At 46.7% G+C, this 18,606-nt stretch overlaps 1 protein-coding gene across 4 annotated transcripts in view; it reads right to left on the bottom strand.

Moving 5' to 3' along the window:
• The window catches only part of DYSF (dysferlin), a 203,515-nt gene extending 186,497 nt beyond the window's left edge, over positions 1 to 17,018 (bottom strand). For 3 of the 4 annotated variants that reach the window (XM_069977169.1, XM_069977161.1, XM_069977168.1), the window contains exon 1: positions 15,154 to 15,241. In XM_069977169.1, coding sequence (XP_069833270.1) covers positions 15,154 to 15,241 — 88 coding nt within the window. Of the gene's footprint in view, positions 1 to 15,153; positions 15,242 to 16,999 lie in introns of those variants that run through there. The other variant, XM_069977165.1, reaches the window with a different exon arrangement.
• Between the last annotated feature and the right edge of the window lie 1,588 nt (positions 17,019 to 18,606).

Genomic DNA, 18,606 nt, shown 5'->3' with positions numbered 1-18,606 from the left:
TCTTCTTGCTTTGTGGTGTGTCACCGGACCTCCTCCCACTCTATGGGGTGTCACCGGACCTCCTCCCACTCTATGGGGTGTCACCGGACCTCCTCCCACTCCATGGGGTGTCACCGGACCTCCTCCCATTCTATGGGGTGTCACCGGACCTCCTCCCACTCTATGGGGTGTCACCGGACCTCCTCCCACTCTATGAGGTGTCACCGGACCTCCTCCCACTCTATGGGGTGTCACCGGACCTCCTCCCACTCCGTGGGGTGCCACCGGAGCTACTCCTGCCCTGTGGGGTGTCTCCAGACCTCCTCCTGCTCTGTGGGGTGTCACAGGACCTCCTCCCGCTCTATGGGGTGTCACCAGACCTCCTCTCGCTCTGTGGGGTGTCACCGGACCTCCTCCTACTCTGTGGGGTGTCACCGGACCTCCTCCCGCTCTGTGGGTTGTCACCAGACCACCTGCCGCTCTGTGGGGTGTCACCGGACCTCCTCTTTCTCCGTGGGGCATCACCGGACCTCCTCCCACTCTCCAAAACATTTAATGATAGTTATTCCCAAGTGCAGGAATGTAGAAGAAGTGGGGGAAACATGAGAGTTGTGGTGGCATCTCCTTGGAAAGCAAGAAAATCAGGCATGGGAATTTAAAGGGGTACTCGGAAAAAAAATTCCTTTCAAATCAACTGGTGTCAGAAAGTTATAAAGATTTGTAACTTACTTCTATTTAAAAATCTCCAGTCTTCCAGTACTTATCAGCTGCTGTATGTCCTGCAGGAAGTGGTGTATTCTTTCCAATCTGACACAGTGCTCTCTGCTGCCACCTCTGTCCATGTCAGGAACTGTCCAGAGCAGTAGAGGTTTTCTATGGGGATTTGCTACTGCTTTGGACAGTTCCTGATATGGACAGAGGTGGCAGCAGAGAGCACTGTGTCAGACTGGAAAGAATGCACCACTTCCTGCCGGACATACAGCAGCTGATAAGTACTCGAAGACTGGAGATTTTTAAATAGAAGTAAATTACAAATCTGTATAGCTTTCTGATGCCAGTTGATTTGAAGAAAAGGGAAAAAAAAAATTGCCAGAGTACCCCTTTAACATGTGTGACATGGGCGTCCTTTAAAGGATCCACTTCTTTTGTGCGAATCATATGGGTATCACAGAGACAATGTGTTGAGGGAGACTGAACTCCTCCTACTCATGTATGTTTTCCTAATAGGAAAGATTGTTCTCTTCACTTTTGTACTATTATACTTTCGGAGCCTTGAGTGCGATCCAGACATGAGTTACTGTGATAAAACTGATAGCCCACCTCTATACAGCCAGGCTTGCTGGAATGTTGCCATGCCTGGAAATTCCTGCAGCTTTTTGGGCTGTACCTGCCCCCTACTGGACAACTGCATCAATGACATGTCATACTGTAGATATTTGTGGAGGTGGCGGCTTCCTCTTAGAGTCGCTACACAAGGTGACATCTCCGAAGATATATCGGCCTCTATAGTAGATAGAGGGGGTCCACACAGGCCCGGTCCCTCAGGGTCCAGATAATATTCCTATAAAATGCTGCGGGGATTATGCAGGAATCTCGGAGTGGGATGTCAGACATGTTTATGGGACAAAACATCTCAGTGTAACCTCAAAGGTCAGAACACAAACCGTGGCCCCCGAGTCGCATAGTACAGCTGTGCAGAGGATTCACTAACAATGGCTGAGAAGGTCACCACTATACTGTATAATATATGGCTTTCAAATCAACTGGTTTCAGAAAGTTATATAGATTTATAATTTACTTCTATTTAAAAATCTCCAGTCTTCCAGTACTTATCAGCTGCTGTATGTCCCGTAGGAAGTGGTGTATTCTTTCCAGTCTGACACAGTTCTCTCTGCTGCCACCTCTGTCCTGAGCAGTAGAGGTTTTCTCTGGGGATTTGCTGCTGCTCTGGACAGTTCCTGACATGGACTGAGGTGGCAGCGGAGAGCACTGTGTCAAACTGGAAAGAATACGCCACTTCCTGCAGGGCATACAGCAGCTGATAAGTAATGGAAGACTGGAGATTTTTAAATAAAAGTAAATGATAAATCTATATAACTTTCTGACACCAGTTCATTTGAAAGAAAAAGATTTTCGCCGGAGTACCCAGGGCCGTATTACCAGCTGCTGCTGCCCGAGGCACTACACCTGCAGACGCCCCCCCCATCTTCCCTCACCAATTAGCATCAGGATTTTATAGTTTCTGAACATCATATTGATAACTGATTAGTCTTAGGCCGCGTTCCCACATTTACTGTACGACACCACATGCAGCAGATGCCTAACCCTCATGCGGTAACCAATAGGCGTATGGCCAATAATCCTGGTAACAGCCCATAACTACTGGGGAAGAAATGGGAGCCTGGTGTCGGCCACATACATTTCTATACATGGAGAAACATTGTCTGAGTCGCGTTTTTCATGGTATATAACGGCTTAAACCATAAACAGATTTCCACATTGAATCAATGATTAGAGCCGTCTGCATATTGTCTGAGGGGATTCTCACCACAGGATAGGTAGGTGGGTAGGTAATAGCTCCAGGCGTCACATTTACCACCGCCACACCAGACCTGACCAATACCACCATACTGTGACTGGATAGCACTGTCCCACCAGACCTGACCAATACCGCCATACTATGATTGGATAACACCGCCATAACAGACCTGACCAATACCACCACACTGTGACTGGATAACACTGCCATACCAGACCTGACCAATACCGCCATACTGTGACTGGATAGCACTGTCATACCAGACCTGACCAATACCGCCATACTATGATTGGATAACACCGCCACATCAGACCTGACCAATACCGCCATACTGTGACTGGATAACACTGCCATACCAGACCTGACCAATACTGCCATACTGTGACTGGATAACACTGCCACACCAGACCTGACCAATACCACCACACTGTGATTGGATAACACTGCCACACCAGACCTGACCAATACCGCCATACCAGACCTGACCAATACCGCCATACTATGACTGGATAACAACACAACACATCAGACCTGACCAATACCGCCAGACCTGACCAATACAGCCATACTGTGACTGAATAACACCACTATGCCAGACCTGACCAATACCGCCATACTGTGACTGGATAACACCACTATGCCAGACCTGACCAATACCGCCATACTGTGACTGGATAACACCACTATGCCAGACTTGACCAATACCGCCATACTGTGACTGGATAACACCACTATACCAGACCTGACCAATACCACCATACTGTGACTGGATAACACCACTATACCAGACCTGACCAATACCACCATACTGTGACTGGATAAATACCGCCATACCAGACCTGACCAATACCACCATACTATGACTGGATAACACTGTCATACCAGACCTGACCAATACCACCAAACTGTGACTGGATAACATCGCTACACCAGACCTGACCAATACCGCCATACTGTGACTGGATAACACCGCCATACCACACCTGACCAATACCAACAAACTGTAACTGGATAACACCACTACACCAGACCTGACCACCACCACCACACCAGACCTGACCAATACCGCCACACTGTGACTGGATAACACCACCACACCAGACCTGACCAATACCACCATACTGTGACTAGATAACACAGCCATACCAGACCTGACCAATACCGCCATACTGTGACTGGATAACACTGTCATACCACACCTGACCAATACCGCCATACTGTGACTGGATAACACCACCACACCAGACCTGACCAATACCACCATACTGTGACTGGATAACACCACCACACCAGACCTGACCAATACAGCCATACTGTGACTGGATAACACCACTATGCCAGACCTGACCAATACCGCCATACTGTGACTGGATAACACCACTATGCCAGACTTGACCAACACCGCCATACTGTGACTGGATAACACCACTATGCCAGACTTGACCAATACCACCATACTGTGACTGGATAACACGGCCATACCAGACCTGACCAATACCACCATACTGTGACTGGATAACACCGCCACACCAGACCTGACCAATACCGCCATACTGTGACTGGATAACACTGCCACACAAGACCTGACCAATACCGCCATACTGTGACTGGATAACACCATTATGCCAGACTTGACCAATACCACCATACTGTGACTGGATAACACAGCCACACCAGACCTGACCAATACTACCATGCTGTGACTAAATAACACTGCCATACCAGACCTGGCCAATACTGCCATACTGTGACTGGATAACACCGCCACACCAGACCTGACCAATACTGCCATACTGTGACTGGATAACACTGCATTCCCAGACCTGACCAATACCACCATACTGTGACTGGATAACACCGGCGTACAACACCTGACCAATACAACCATACTGTGACTGGATAACACCGCCATACCAGACCTGACCAATACCACCATACTGTTACTGGATAACACCGCCATACCAGACCTGACCAATACCACCATACTGTGACTGGATAACACCGCCATCCCAGACCTGACCAATACCACTATACTGTGACTGGATAACACCGCCATACCAGACCTGACCAATACCACCATACTATGACTGGATAACACTGTCATACCAGATCTGACCAATACCACCAAACTGTGACTGCATAACACTGCCACACCAGACCTGACCAATACCGCCATACTGTGACTGGATAACACCGCCACACCAGACCTGACCAATACTGCCATACTGTGACTGGATAACACTGCGTTACCAGACCTGACCAATACCACCATACTGTGACTGGATAACACCGCCATACCAGAGCTGACTAATACCACCATACTGTGACTGGATAACACCGCCATACCAGACCTGACCAATACCACCATACTGTGACTGGATAACACCGCCATACCAGACCTGACCAATACCACCATACTATGACTGGATAACACTGTCATACCAGACTTGACCAATACCACCAAACTGTGACTGGATAGCACCGCCACACCAGACCTGACCAATACCGCCATACTGTGACTGGATAACACCACCACACCAGACCTGACCAATACCACCATACTGTGACTGGATAACACAGCCACACCAGACCTGACCAATACTGCCATGCTGTGACTGAATAACACTGCCATACCAGACCTGACCAATACTGCCATACTGTGACTGGATAACACCGCCACACCAGACCTGACCAATACTGCCATACTGTGACTGGATAACACTGCGTTACCAGACCTGACCAATACCACCATACTGTGACTGGATAACACCGCCATACCAGACCTGACCAATACCACCATACTGTGACTGGATAACACCGCCATACCAGACCTGACCAATACCACCATACTGTGACTGGATAACACCGCCATCCCAGAGCTGACCAATACCACTATACTGTGACTGGATAACACCGCCATACCAGACCTGACCAATACCGCCATACTGTGACTGGATACCACCGCCACACCTGACCTGACCAATACCACCATATTGTGAATGGATAACACTGCCATACCAGACCTGACCAATACCACTATTTTGTGACTAGATAACACCGCCACACCAGACCTGACCAGTACCACTATACTGTGACTGAATAACACCGCCATACCAGACCTGAACAATTTTTTTTAAAGGGGTATTCCCCACCAAATTATTTTTGCATTAATACATAGCCCACCCATAGATTTCCATCTTTCCAATATCAATTTATTATGAATTCTGCACATTCTACATTTTTTTGCTGTTATCTAGGTGCATTAACCCCCACTAAACGCACAGAATCATAACAACTCAATCCACTCCGACACTGCTCCATGCTCCTGGCCCCCTCTCTCCTTATCGGGACCACGTGTCCTCCCTCTCTTCAATGGGCTGGGTTAGCGCTTCTAACCTTGCCCACTGAAGTGAGGGAGGCCGCTGCCGCTGATCACTGTCTCCCTCTGTTACAGCAGCACCCCCCCACAGGTTACCCGCACTGAGCCCCTAACAACACTCACCTCGCACAGCCCTCCCAATAACCCTCTGACCCCCTGCCTCAACTCTTCTACCTCACTAACTCAACTCTTAGAGTTGGGTTAGTGAGATAGAAATCAACTCTGCTATTTCACTACCTTAACTCTGCTATTTCCCTACCTCAACTCTGCTATGTCACTGCCTCAACTCTGCTTTCTCACTACCTCAACTCTATTATGTCACTGCCTATAATCTGCTATGTTACTACCTCAACTCTGCTATGTCACTACCTCAACTGTGCTATCTCACTACTTCACCTCACTAACTCAACTCTGCTATATCTTGTGGATATCAGCCCTGCTACATCATGGACCAATCAGGCATAAGCATTGCATAATGGGAGATGTAGTTTTCTGGCTGGCGCCATGTTGGATATAGTTCGGCTTCTAGAAAAACTTGTAACTATGGAACGGCAGCGGCTAGAAAGACGGGAGATGGCTCAAAATACTCAGGGGGACTTAGTGAGTAAGAACAGCTAGGTTTGGGGGAATTTTTTTTTTTTTTAGCCCTTTAAGGGTTCCAACAGGAGTCAAGCACTGACCGGAAGGCAAAGATGCCGCCATTAAGTGGCACCAGACATTTGATTTGCATACCCTTCTTCCCAGAATTCCCAGCATAGCATAAATCGTCTAAAATATCCTTATGTTTTTATGACTTTCGTCTCAAGAGTAAACCTTACCTCTTGGGGCCCACAACTATAGGCCTCTCTGCAGGCAGCACCTCTCTCTGTTCTGGAGCAATAACCCCCCCCCCCCCAAAGCATCTCTCTACAGATGGGTGTCCTCTCCAACCAAACAGTTTTCTGGCTTGGCAATTATCCCCTTTTATATTTTTAGGACTTCCCATTGGAGACTTGAAGGAAAGGCTACCTCTACAGGGTCAGACATCTGCATTGCATATTCTTCTTTCCAGAATTTGTCTTTGTAATGGATGGTCCAAGCACGAGGAGGTGGAATGGCCTGTAAGTCCTTATACATAGTTATGATGCTCTCCTTAAAGGGGTACGTCGACAAAAATCTTTTTCTTTCAAATCAACTGGTTACAGAAAGTTATATAGATTTGTAATTTACTTCTATTTAAAAATCTCCAGTCTTCCAGTACTTATCAGCTGCTGTATGTTCTACAGGAAGTGGTGTATTGTTTCCAGTAAGACACAGCACTCTCTGCTGCCACCTCTGTCCATGTCAAGAACTGTCCTGAGCTGCAGCAAATCCCCAAAGAAAACCTCTCCTTCTCTTCAGACTGAAAAGAATACACCACTTCCTGTAGGACATACAGCAGCTGATAAGTAGTAGTAGAGTTGAGATTTTTTTTAATCTAAGTAAATTAGAAATCTCTCACACTTTCTGGCACCAGTTGATTTAAAAGTAAAAATTTGTGTACAACCCCTTTAAGCTAGACCCTGAGTAATGTCCCTTAGATAGCTTGTGGCAGTAAGAAGTGGACAACAAACCCAATGGGAAGTCCATTAAGAAAGGCTGTCTTATCAGAGGAGTATGACGCTGATACGTGATATCACTTTTCACCACTTTCTATTTAGTTAAATTTAGGGACCATCTTAGCAAAAAGACCCACATGTAGGGTGCGTTCACACCTAAAGGATCAGCAGCAGATTTGATGGTGCAAATTTGATGCTGTGTTCAGTTATTTAAATGAAATCAGCTGCGGATCCGGTAAGTGTGAACGTACCCTTAGGGTCACGTCTCACAATGTTCCAGGGCTCGCAGATTATTCTTGTTATAGACAAATCCTCAATCTTTTCGCCTTCCTTATTACCTCCTCTTTGTCCGCCTTACAGCGAGTCGGCCATCTTATTTTAATATTCACTTTGCCGACTTCAAATTCTAGGAGAGATCGTAAAAACCGTCTTCTCGTCAGACTGCGAAATGTATGCAGGGTCTGAAAACTGTCAGGGGGTAATAAATTGTTGCCTTCTGTAGGTTTAGGCTGGGGGGGGGGATGAAAATTCTTTGTGATCTTTGGTTTTAAACAGGGAAGGGGGCCGCTGCGGGGGAAACATAGTGGAATGCCAAACGTGAAACTTTAGGTTCAGAAGGTGTAAGCGTGGCCTGTGCCGGTGTATTCTTGTGGTCATCACATGTTATGTGTGTACTTATATCTGCATCGTGATACCCGTCCTTATAGGTGGGGCAGGTAGAGGTCCATGTCATCATGCTGACAACTTAGCCAGTCTTCTTTTTTCTATATTGAAACCCATTCAGACCAGACATTCCTCCAAAGAAGAACCCTCAACTTGACTGTAGCGGTACACGGCCATGTCCGTTACCCGCTACCTGCTCTGGGTCACACTGAGCTGTTACCATATCCCTTTCTCTCAGCTTCACTTGTTCTGCCCTCTTGGAAGAGTGCACTCCCTCTAGTGGCAGACTTGTGTGGTGTCCCACTAGGGGTGTTACTGTTGTTCCCACCCCTCGCAAAAGTCTGTACTTTTTGTGATCTTATTGCAGCCAAAGTAGTATTAAGAGATGACCATTAGATTTCACTGTATTATGTATTGAAGTCTAGAAGCTGCACAGCTGAAGTGTCTCGAAGGGTTATTGTGTTTGTGTGCACCAGAATCTGTAAACCAGTAGGATCTTTACTTTCTTCTATCACCTCTTCTTTTTCTACTCTTCTGTTGCACTCTTTCCACCCAACCACAGCACGTCTTACACGCTGGATAGGAAGTGAGTCACACGGGGAGGAAGAAAGAAGAGTAGTCTTAGTCAGTGCCCCGCATGGGTAGGACGCAGGACAGTGCTCTCTTACAAACTTCTCCCTTAGTACCTATACCCTGCATGATGCAGTGTCATACCCTTCAGGAGAGGACTAGCCAACAGACAACCTCAACCCACGCCGTGGACTCTCCACTAAAGAGCCAAAGAGCTAAGAACTGATCCGAGTGGAGCAAAGTTACTGTAACAGTCTATGAACTCCATCTTGCAGCACGAGTGTCAGCCAGGAAACCCTCAGCACTCTGCTTATCCCAGGTAACTAGGTCTAGGGCCTATTAGTACAGTTCAGCCAACTCTAGTGGGCATCAGGTGGTATGAAGATTCTAGAAAGGTCAATACACAGGCACAGGTTTCCTCATTCTTCTTCTACAAGTATTCTTCTTTACACTCCAACATCCCGGCAGAGCACATTACTAATTGGGTTGAGACTCTCGCGGCACCTTCCTCTCTACTACGCTATCTCAGGATGGTGGTCCTACGTTCAAGTATTTATTGGAACTTTATCAAGTGTATATCTAAACCCGTCTGTATTACCTGTTCAACGTTATCCACGGAGTCTGTGATTATTCACTACCACCAACACAGCACATACACCGCAACCTTGGGACATCTCCCCTTTCTGTGGGTGGCGGGTCCTACTATTTGGGAGGGTCATTACACCACTCTGGCCATCTGTGGCTATACCATCCGTGACTACACTATCCCAAGGGACCCGGTAGCAACCAGACAGGACACCGGCCACAGGGGAGAAGGGTACAACCGGCCTTACTCCTTAAAAGCAGGCGTGCCATCACACCTGTGTGCCCACCTGGCACTGGCGTCTTGTGACAAAACCCTAAGGTCCGGCTGTATCTCGGCCATCCACCAAAAGAAGTGGCGTCACCCTTATATCTAGCAAGTCCGTCCCACCGCTACAACACAATCAGGGGGCTCACCACACTTGTGCCTGTCCACCTGTATTTATAAGCTCAGTCCTCAGGCTCTGGAGTCTTCAGGCATGTTCTCCTGAGGGTATATATATATATATATAGTCTCCACCTTCTCACCACGTCTGTGCTCCCTGGCTATCCGCCACTACCTAGCGATCTTCTACCTATTTGGATCTCCGTCCTTTCCCAGCTCAGTCTGAACAAGGTCCTAACAAAACTTGTACTACAGAGGAAGAGCACCTAGTCTCGGACTCCAGCACTCCTTCAGTTCTCCAGTCAGTGGTCGCTGAGGCCCTTCTCTGAGGGTAGTGACCTGGGAGTCTCCCGCAGCTAAGTCCATCCTGTCTTGTGGTAAAACTGGGTGTTCCTCAGAGAAGGAACGCCAGAACTCCTTGGTGACCCAGGGCATTCACCTTCTCATGCTTGGACCATCCATTACAAAGATAAAGCACATGGCTTTGAGATGCCGAAATGTCTCAGGAGACCCAAGATCCATCACAGCCCATAGTGACTGAGTTGGGACTACGAGACCCATCCTAAAATAAGGACATTTCTCATGTGCTAAAGTCTCAGCTAGAGATGAGCACAACCTAAGCATGCTCAAGTCCGATTGCTCACAATTTGAATGCCGGTGGCTGGAAAAGTTTGATGTGGCCCTAGAAATCCTGGAAAACATGGATGTGGCCATAGGGCATAGTCATCTCTAGTCTCAGCATCCTCCTAGTCCCTCCTGCTCTCGAAACTCTATAACATTTGGTTTTATTCCAAGTTCAACACAAAAACACTGCAAATCCTGAAATTTCTTAATATTTTCGGCATTTTTCCACCAATGTGGAGGTTACATCCAACCACCCAGATAGCAGTCAGGCAGGATCAGAGCTTCTTCACTGTTGTCACGTCTATGGAGGAGTTTCCTGGGTATGATACGAGTATGTGCCCTGCGTATATCAATTCCAATATGCGGATTCTTCCTGGCAGTGACCTCAGGAGTGGGAGGACTAGACTAATAATAACCCATGGAGAGTCAGCAGCATTCGTGTCATGGTTGTGTGATACGGTCACTCCACCTACACTAGTCAGCATGACTATGGCCAATGGTCTTTGGCCGAGGTTCCCATACTTTGTCATCCATGAGACCAGTTGGAGACCCCGCTGTGGTTCAATCTGATGGGCCCATGGTCACCCCACCAATAGGAGCACCCTGAAGTGCAAATATTAAGTCCGGTCAAAGTGCAAATCGGCTTCAGGCAGTGGGGAACATAATAAAGAATCTCTACTTACCCATCTCTGTTCCCCCGCAGCTCTGGGTCACATGCTCACTGACCTTCGCCAGCCTCCCCTAGCTCCCACATCATCACGACATGGCTCAGGAATACCTGCTCAGCCAGTCAGTGACCGGGCGGGACACTTCTGCGGTCTCTTATTGGCTGAGAAGGCATTCCTGATCCAGGTCTGGACAATGCCGGAGCGGGAGCTAGGGGAGGCTGGTGGGGGTCAGTGAGCCTGTGACCCAGAGCTGTGGGGGAACAGGGATGGGTAAGTAGAGATTCTCTATTATGTTCCCGCACCCCCTGCCTGTAGACGGTTTTCCATTTTGGCCAGACTTCTCCTATAAAGACTGTTGTCCTAGCAATGTAACATGATTACTCCGTAACCAACAAGTATCTGAAGGGAAGCAATAAAAGAGAAGTTGTGGTTTGTAAGTTTCTCCATGACATCTCCTTGAAGGGTAGAGAGAATCCTCTTGCCCCTCCTGTATCTTCAGGTCAGGAGTTAGATGAATACCCACCTCCTGGGGGTGGTGGTGACAAAGACAACAGCAGCGTATAAGCTTCTAAAGTCTTAAAGGGGTTAATGAGAATTAGAAAGAACACAACTACTTTTTGTGGGAAAACAGTGCCACCCTGGTTGTGTGTGGTATTACAATTCAGCTCCATTCACTTCAATAGAACTGAGTTGCTGGAACTGGCGTTGTTTCTGGAAGAAAGCAGACATGTTTTTCTAATTCTGGATAACCCCTTTAGAGGGGGTATTCTCTACACACAGGATAAGGGGTAACTTAAGGAAGGGTGGGGGTCGGATCCTTCCAACTGAGCCTCGGAATGTTGGTAAGCAGTAACCCTAAATAAATGGTGAGATCCGCACCTACACAGCCAGCACTCCATTCACCCACTATGGACCTTGCAAACCTTTTAGTTTTACTGCCCCCCTGAGGTACCCCACCAGTATGTCACCCATCTATGTATTATGTTGATAGCGGCCTCCTTTTTCCAATCACTGAGACAGTTATAGTACTTACCTACATATACAGTGGTACCTCAGTGGTAACTTGGATTAAGGGTATATTCACACGGGCTGGCTCGCTGCGAGCCCGGCAGGTCCTGGCAGTTCCCATACACTACATACTTGCTGCGGTCTAAACGACCGCAGCGAGTATGTAATTATACCGCCCTTAACCCCTTCTACTCCCGCCGGCTCCCCTGCTGTAAGCAGCATACATTACCTGTCCTTGCTGCACGGGTCCGGCGTCCTGCTCTCCCGTCCGGCCAATTAGTGTGTTGCCCAGCCGCAGCCACTGATTGGCCGGGCGGGAGAGCAGGACGCCGGACCCGTGCAGCAAGGGCAGGTAATGTATGCTGCCTACAGCGGGGGAGCCGGGCGGGAGTAGAAGGGGTTAAGGGCGGTATAATTACATACTGGCTGCGGTCGTTTAGACCGCAGCAAGTATGTAGTGTATGGGAACTGCCAGGACCTGCCGGGCTCGCAGCGAGAATCTCGCTGCGAGCCCGCCCGTGTGAATATACCCTAAGAGCATTTTGGTGTAAGAGCTCAGTTTTTCAAAATTGTGACTTGGTTTAAGAGCATTGCTTTGGTGTAAGAGCTCCTTGTACTGGGTGGGAGTGGGGGAGGGGAATGGTCTGCATAGCGGGGGCTACAGCACTGTACTCTGACCCAGGAAGTCTCCCTCACCTTCCAAATCATGGCAGATCCACTTCAGGCTGGGGCTTACATCAGAGGACAGGACTGTGGAGGTAATCTCTACATAGCTGTAACCCCTCCCTCCCCGGACAGAGAGTGCTGCATGTATGTGCCCACATCTGTCCTGCTCATTCCTTCATACTCCCTGCAGTCTCTGTCCGCCCTTGTGTTTCCGATCCTTGCAATTATCTGGATCTGCAGCTCCATCCTGTATCTACAAAATGCTGCTGTGTCATCAGGTTTATGCTCTTATAATACTCCACATGCTGATCGCTATACTGTACAGTAACTTATAATATCACAGATTCTGATGTTTCTAAATCTTTGTTTCATTTGTTTTACATGTTATTCAGAATATAAAATCATTATTTTTGGGGTGTGGAACCAATTGTCTGCATTTCTATGATTTCTTATGGGAATATTTGCTTTGGTATAAGAGTGGATTTGGACTACAAGCTCCGCCCCGGAACAAATTATGCTCGTAATCCAAGGCACCACTGTGTGTATATATATATATCGCTTTTCGGGGTTGGCAGCCGCTGACTGACACAGTGGTGAGTTAGTGTAGGGACTCATGTGATCCAGCGGACCTGCACGTGGTACATGAGGCAATATGGTTTGATCAAATTATATACCAACATCCTGGAGTTGGTTTTAAATGTAGCCGAGAGGCGTTAGTGTCAGCGAGCGGGAACGGGATGAAGACAGAGCGGAAGAGAAGCCCTGCAAGGTAATATATGCTGCAAGGGCTGCAAAGACATCGGTAACAATGTCCCTGCAGCTCTCGCTAATGATTGTTGGGCCGTGGCATAGGCCTAGTAAACGAGCGCCGATCTAGGAGATCGGCGCTCATTTACATTATTGATCGGCCCGTGGAATAGGGCCCTAAGACCATTAGGAGCACTGGCACAGCTGGCCCACCCTTTCTAATGATGATCAGTGGAGCAGGCCGGATTGGCGCAATGGGGGCGGGAAGTGCTCCTAACGGTCTTCCCAGACTGAGGAGAAAAAGGCTAAGTGCACGGAAAGGGCATGGAGGATGAAGGTAAGAGACAGATTGGGGACCTGTGAGCACTGCCGCTCTATTCATTGACGATGGGAGACAGCTGGGCGCTATACTGTGCTTTCCCTGGCACTCCTATAGACAGTGAATGCAAACCACTGCTCCATCCCCACAAGACAGTCGGGACTTGTTCCCAAGATTGCATGAGGTCCTACCCCCCAGATCTGACACTTATGTTGAATGTTTAATAGATTGGCATTTTACCCATCCTCCTCTTAAGTTGGGACTTAGTAAACCTTATAAAGAATAGGAATGGAGCAGGAGGATGGCATAAGAGGATGGGGAAAATGCCAATCTATTAAATATCTTATTCTCAGCAGGGTTTACTTAAAAAAAAAAAAAAAGTAAATTCACATAAGTGCCAGATTCGGGGCTAGAACCTTATGCAGTCTTATTAACAATTCCCAAATCTACCTTAGGAATGGAGCAGGAAGATGGGGAAAATGCCAATCTAATAAATATCCTAAGGTACAGCCGGGACTTGTTCACAAGATTGTGAGAGGTCCTAGACCCTCAATCTGACCCTTATCGCTATCCTATGTTTCGAAGTTGATACTTTACTCTATGCAGGTGATATTTAATGATAAATTTCAGTAAACACTCTAGAAGGTATTTAATACATTGGCCTTTTCCCCATCCTCCTCCACTATTACACCAAAATTATTTCTAAGTTTAAAGATTCTTATTATTTTCGTAGAAGTTTATAAACCAGTAATAGGGCACCGGGCACACAGCAGAGCAAATATGGCGGCAGACACAGCCCCTGGTGCCACATACTACCTATGTATGGCCCTGAGTTACAGGAATTATGCCTGGCTCCGACATTTACACTTACAGAAACAGTAGGGCCTCAGGCGTCTATGGGCGCTATAATACTAGTTACCTGGCACAAAATCATAACGCACGAGCATATCTGGGATGTGTATCACATAGATCTATATATAGTGAATGGCTACGTAAGCCATCATAATACAGTAGTATTGGCGCTCTGTATACTGACCTTAGATCTCATTGTATTCAATGGAAACGTGATCACTGTAATCTGCACTGATACAGGAGGCCTGCGGATACTACTGCAGATAATGCTAAACACCACCTACTAGTTACAGTACTAATGTGATAATACTAACAATAGGGAATACAATTCATAGCGAGCTCATGATAGTGCCAGTCCTATTCAGCGTGAGGCTCCCCTGATGGGAACAGACAGGCAGTGATCCCTTTGTATGGGGCATTTCCCAGCTGACTGCCTCCCTTGTGTATATGCAGGGCACTTAGAGGCCCCGGCTATCTGATAGTTACTGCCGTACAGGTCATCTCTTTACTTTCCATAAATACCCTCAGCTGTCGTAAGCTGCAAAGTCATCCCCGTACAGTACAAGCGCCCTGCAGAACACAGCAAGCCTCTTACCCTGGAAGACCACCGAGCAGTACGAGTCGCTGATGTCGGTGTCTGGGGTCTGCACATTTTCAGCGTGGAGGATGAATACTCTCAGCATTGCAGCTGGATAAGGCGGCAGCAGCAGCAGCGATGTCACTGACTGCACTGAACTGGGAGTGGTCGTCTCCCTCCCTCTCACCCTGTCCCAGCGAGATGCCTGGGCTCATCTGTGCTGTCACACACAGCCCTGCCTATACCCGAGCAGGTGCCTAACCCTCTCACCAAAATAGTCCTCAGCCCCCTCTATGACACTACACACATGGTGGATACAGCCACTGAGGAGACTATAGATAATAATAGAAAGCTGTACATATATAATTATATACAGGAGATCCCCAGGTTATAGCAGCTGTACATATATAATTATATACAGGAGATCCCCAGGTTATAGCAGCTGTACATATATAATTATATACAGTATATACCCAGGTTATAGCAGCTGTACAGACATTATATACAGAAGATCCCCAGGTAATAGCAGCTGTACAGATATCATTATATACAGGAGATCCCCAGGTTATAGCAGCTGTACAGATATCATTATATACAGGAGATCCCCAGGTTATAGCAGCTGTACAGATATCATTATATACAGGAGATCCCCAGGTTATAGCAGCTGTACAGATATCATTATATACAGGAGATCCCCAGGTTATAATAGCTCTACATATATAATTATATACAGTATATACCCAGGTTATACCAGCTGTATATATATAATTATATACAGGATATACCCAGGTTATACCAGCTGTACATATATAATTATATACAGGAGATCCCCAGGTTATACCAGCTGTACATATATAATTATATACAGGAGATTCCCAGGTTATAATAGCTGTACATATACAATTATATACAGTATATACCTAGGTTATACCAGCTGTACATATATAATTATATACAATATATACCCAGGTTATACCAGCTGTACATATATAATTATATACAGGAGATCCCCAGGTTATACCAGCTGTACATATATAATTATATACAGGAAATCCCCAGGTTATAGCAGCTGTACAGATATAATTATATACAGGAGATCCCCAGGTTATAATAGCTGTACATATACAATTATATACAGTATATACCTAGGTTATACCAGCTGTACATATATAATTATATACAGGATATACCCAGGTTATACCAGCTGTACATATATAATTGTATACAGGAGATCCCCAGGTTATACCAGCTGTACATATATAATTATATACAGGAGATCCCCAGGTTATAGCAGCTGTACAGATATAATTATATAAAGGAGATTCCCAGGTTATAATAGCTGTACATATACAATTATATACAGTATATACCTAGGTTATACCAGCTGTACATATATAATTATATACAGGATATACCCAGGTTATACCAGCTGTACATATATAATTATATACAGTATATACCCACTGTACATATATAATTATATACAGGAGATCCCCAGGTTATAGAAGCTGTACGGATATAATTATATACAGGAGCTCTCCAGGTTATACCAGCCATACATATATTATATACAGGAGACACCCAGGTTATACCAGCTGTACATATATAATTATATAAAGTATATACCCAGGTTATACCAGCTGTACATATATAATTATATACAGGAGACACCCAGGTTATACCAGCTGTACATATATAATTATATACAGGATATACCCACTGTACATATATAATTATATGCAGTATATACCCAGGTTATACCAGCTGTACATATATAATTATATACAGGAGATACCCAGGTTATACCGGCTGTGTATATATAAGATTAGTGTATGTACAGTAATAATGAAGTGATGCCTCTTACCTCCCTGCAGCTCCTCCCCGGGTGCTGGGACATATTGGATCCAGTCGTGGGAATCTGGGAGAAGTTTGTGGTTTGCAATTAAGCTCCATTCACTTCAATAGAACCAAAATAGAAAACCTGGAGACTGGAGGAAGAAAGCGGCCATGTTGTTTTAATCACAAAGCAGCGTTACTCTATTGTAGGAAGACTGTGTGAACTGAACCTAGACAGGTGTGATGATCATACTGCTAGCAGTGCTGAATAGGGGAGGATAGAGGACGATACTACTAGTACAGGGATGGGGAACCTTTTGCAAAACTACAATTCCTATCATGCCTGGATAGCCAACTGCTGTCCAGGCATGATGGGAATTGTAGTTTCTCAACAGCTGGAGAGCAGAAGGTTCCCAGTGCTGCTTTAGTGTCTTGATCTCAGTCACTTTGATCTTTATTCTATACTAGAAAATGTACCCGGCGCCGCCTGGGTATAAAGTGTCTGTGTGTAAAAAAGATTTGTTCCAAGGTCGCCCAGGAGGCAAACCTATGCCCTTGTTTTGTTTTTTGTTTAAGGAGAAATCACCAGCAGCCCTATATACCCCTTTACACGCTATATACCCAGATAGTTCTGCACTGTTTATGTAAATTGTAGCTTATGCACATTAGAAATAAGCTAAAAACTTAAAAACATCCTAAATACCTAATAGCCAAACTGAGATGTCATGTGTCAGACCGTATACTGAGCCTGGTTATATACAACAGTGGCAGTTTTATATACAGCCTGGTTATATACAACATTGGCAGTGTGCTATACAGCCAGGTTATGTACAACATTGGTAGTGTTATGCTGAGCCTGGCTATATATAACATTGACAGTGTTAGTGGAAGTCCTGCATACCTGTAGTATATTGCTGGTGGAGGTCCTGTATACCTGTAGTGTATAGTTTGGGGTTCTGTATACCTGTAGTATATAGCTGGTGGAGGTCCTGTATACCTATAGTGTATAGTTTGGGGTTCTGTATACCAGTAGTGCAAGGGTCTCAAACTCGCGGCCCTCGGGACACTAGTTTGCGGCCCCCACCACTTTACTGCCCGGCGGCCCCCCTCCTTGCCAGAGCACTGCCCTGGCGTCCGCCGCCCGGCCCATTGATCGATCACTCTTGTGACCGCAAGCAGTGTTTTGCTTGCGGTCACAAGAGTCTGTGTTGGACAGCCCCCGGTGATGCTGCCTCCCTGGGGGTGTCCCCGGGATTCCCGGGCAGCACGCGCACCAGGGAGCTGTATGCGCAGTGGCTGTTGCTTCCGGGTCAGGGAGCGCTGACCCAGAAGTAACAGCCCGGCGCACACAGCTCCCTGGTGATTCCCGGGGACACCCCCAGGGAGGCTGCATCAGCCGGGGGCCTGTCCGTAAGAAGGGGGCTGCGACGGGGGATCGAGGTGTTAGGTGAGTTTTTTGTTTTGTTATTTATCTGCTTTGCGGGGGATAACATCTACGAAGAGGGAGGGGGGGCATGTATAACAGGACAACACAGTGGGGGCATTTATAAGGGAGGCCTCTATATTGCGGGGATAAGGGGGGCAACATAAAGGAGGCATCTATATGGGGGTGGAGATAAGGGGGCTACATAAAGG

Source organism: Dendropsophus ebraccatus, chromosome 7 (genome assembly GCF_027789765.1).
Source record: "Dendropsophus ebraccatus isolate aDenEbr1 chromosome 7, aDenEbr1.pat, whole genome shotgun sequence".
Classification (NCBI taxonomy): Eukaryota; Metazoa; Chordata; class Amphibia; order Anura; family Hylidae; genus Dendropsophus; species Dendropsophus ebraccatus.
This window is presented reverse-complemented; position numbering and strand designations above follow the sequence as displayed.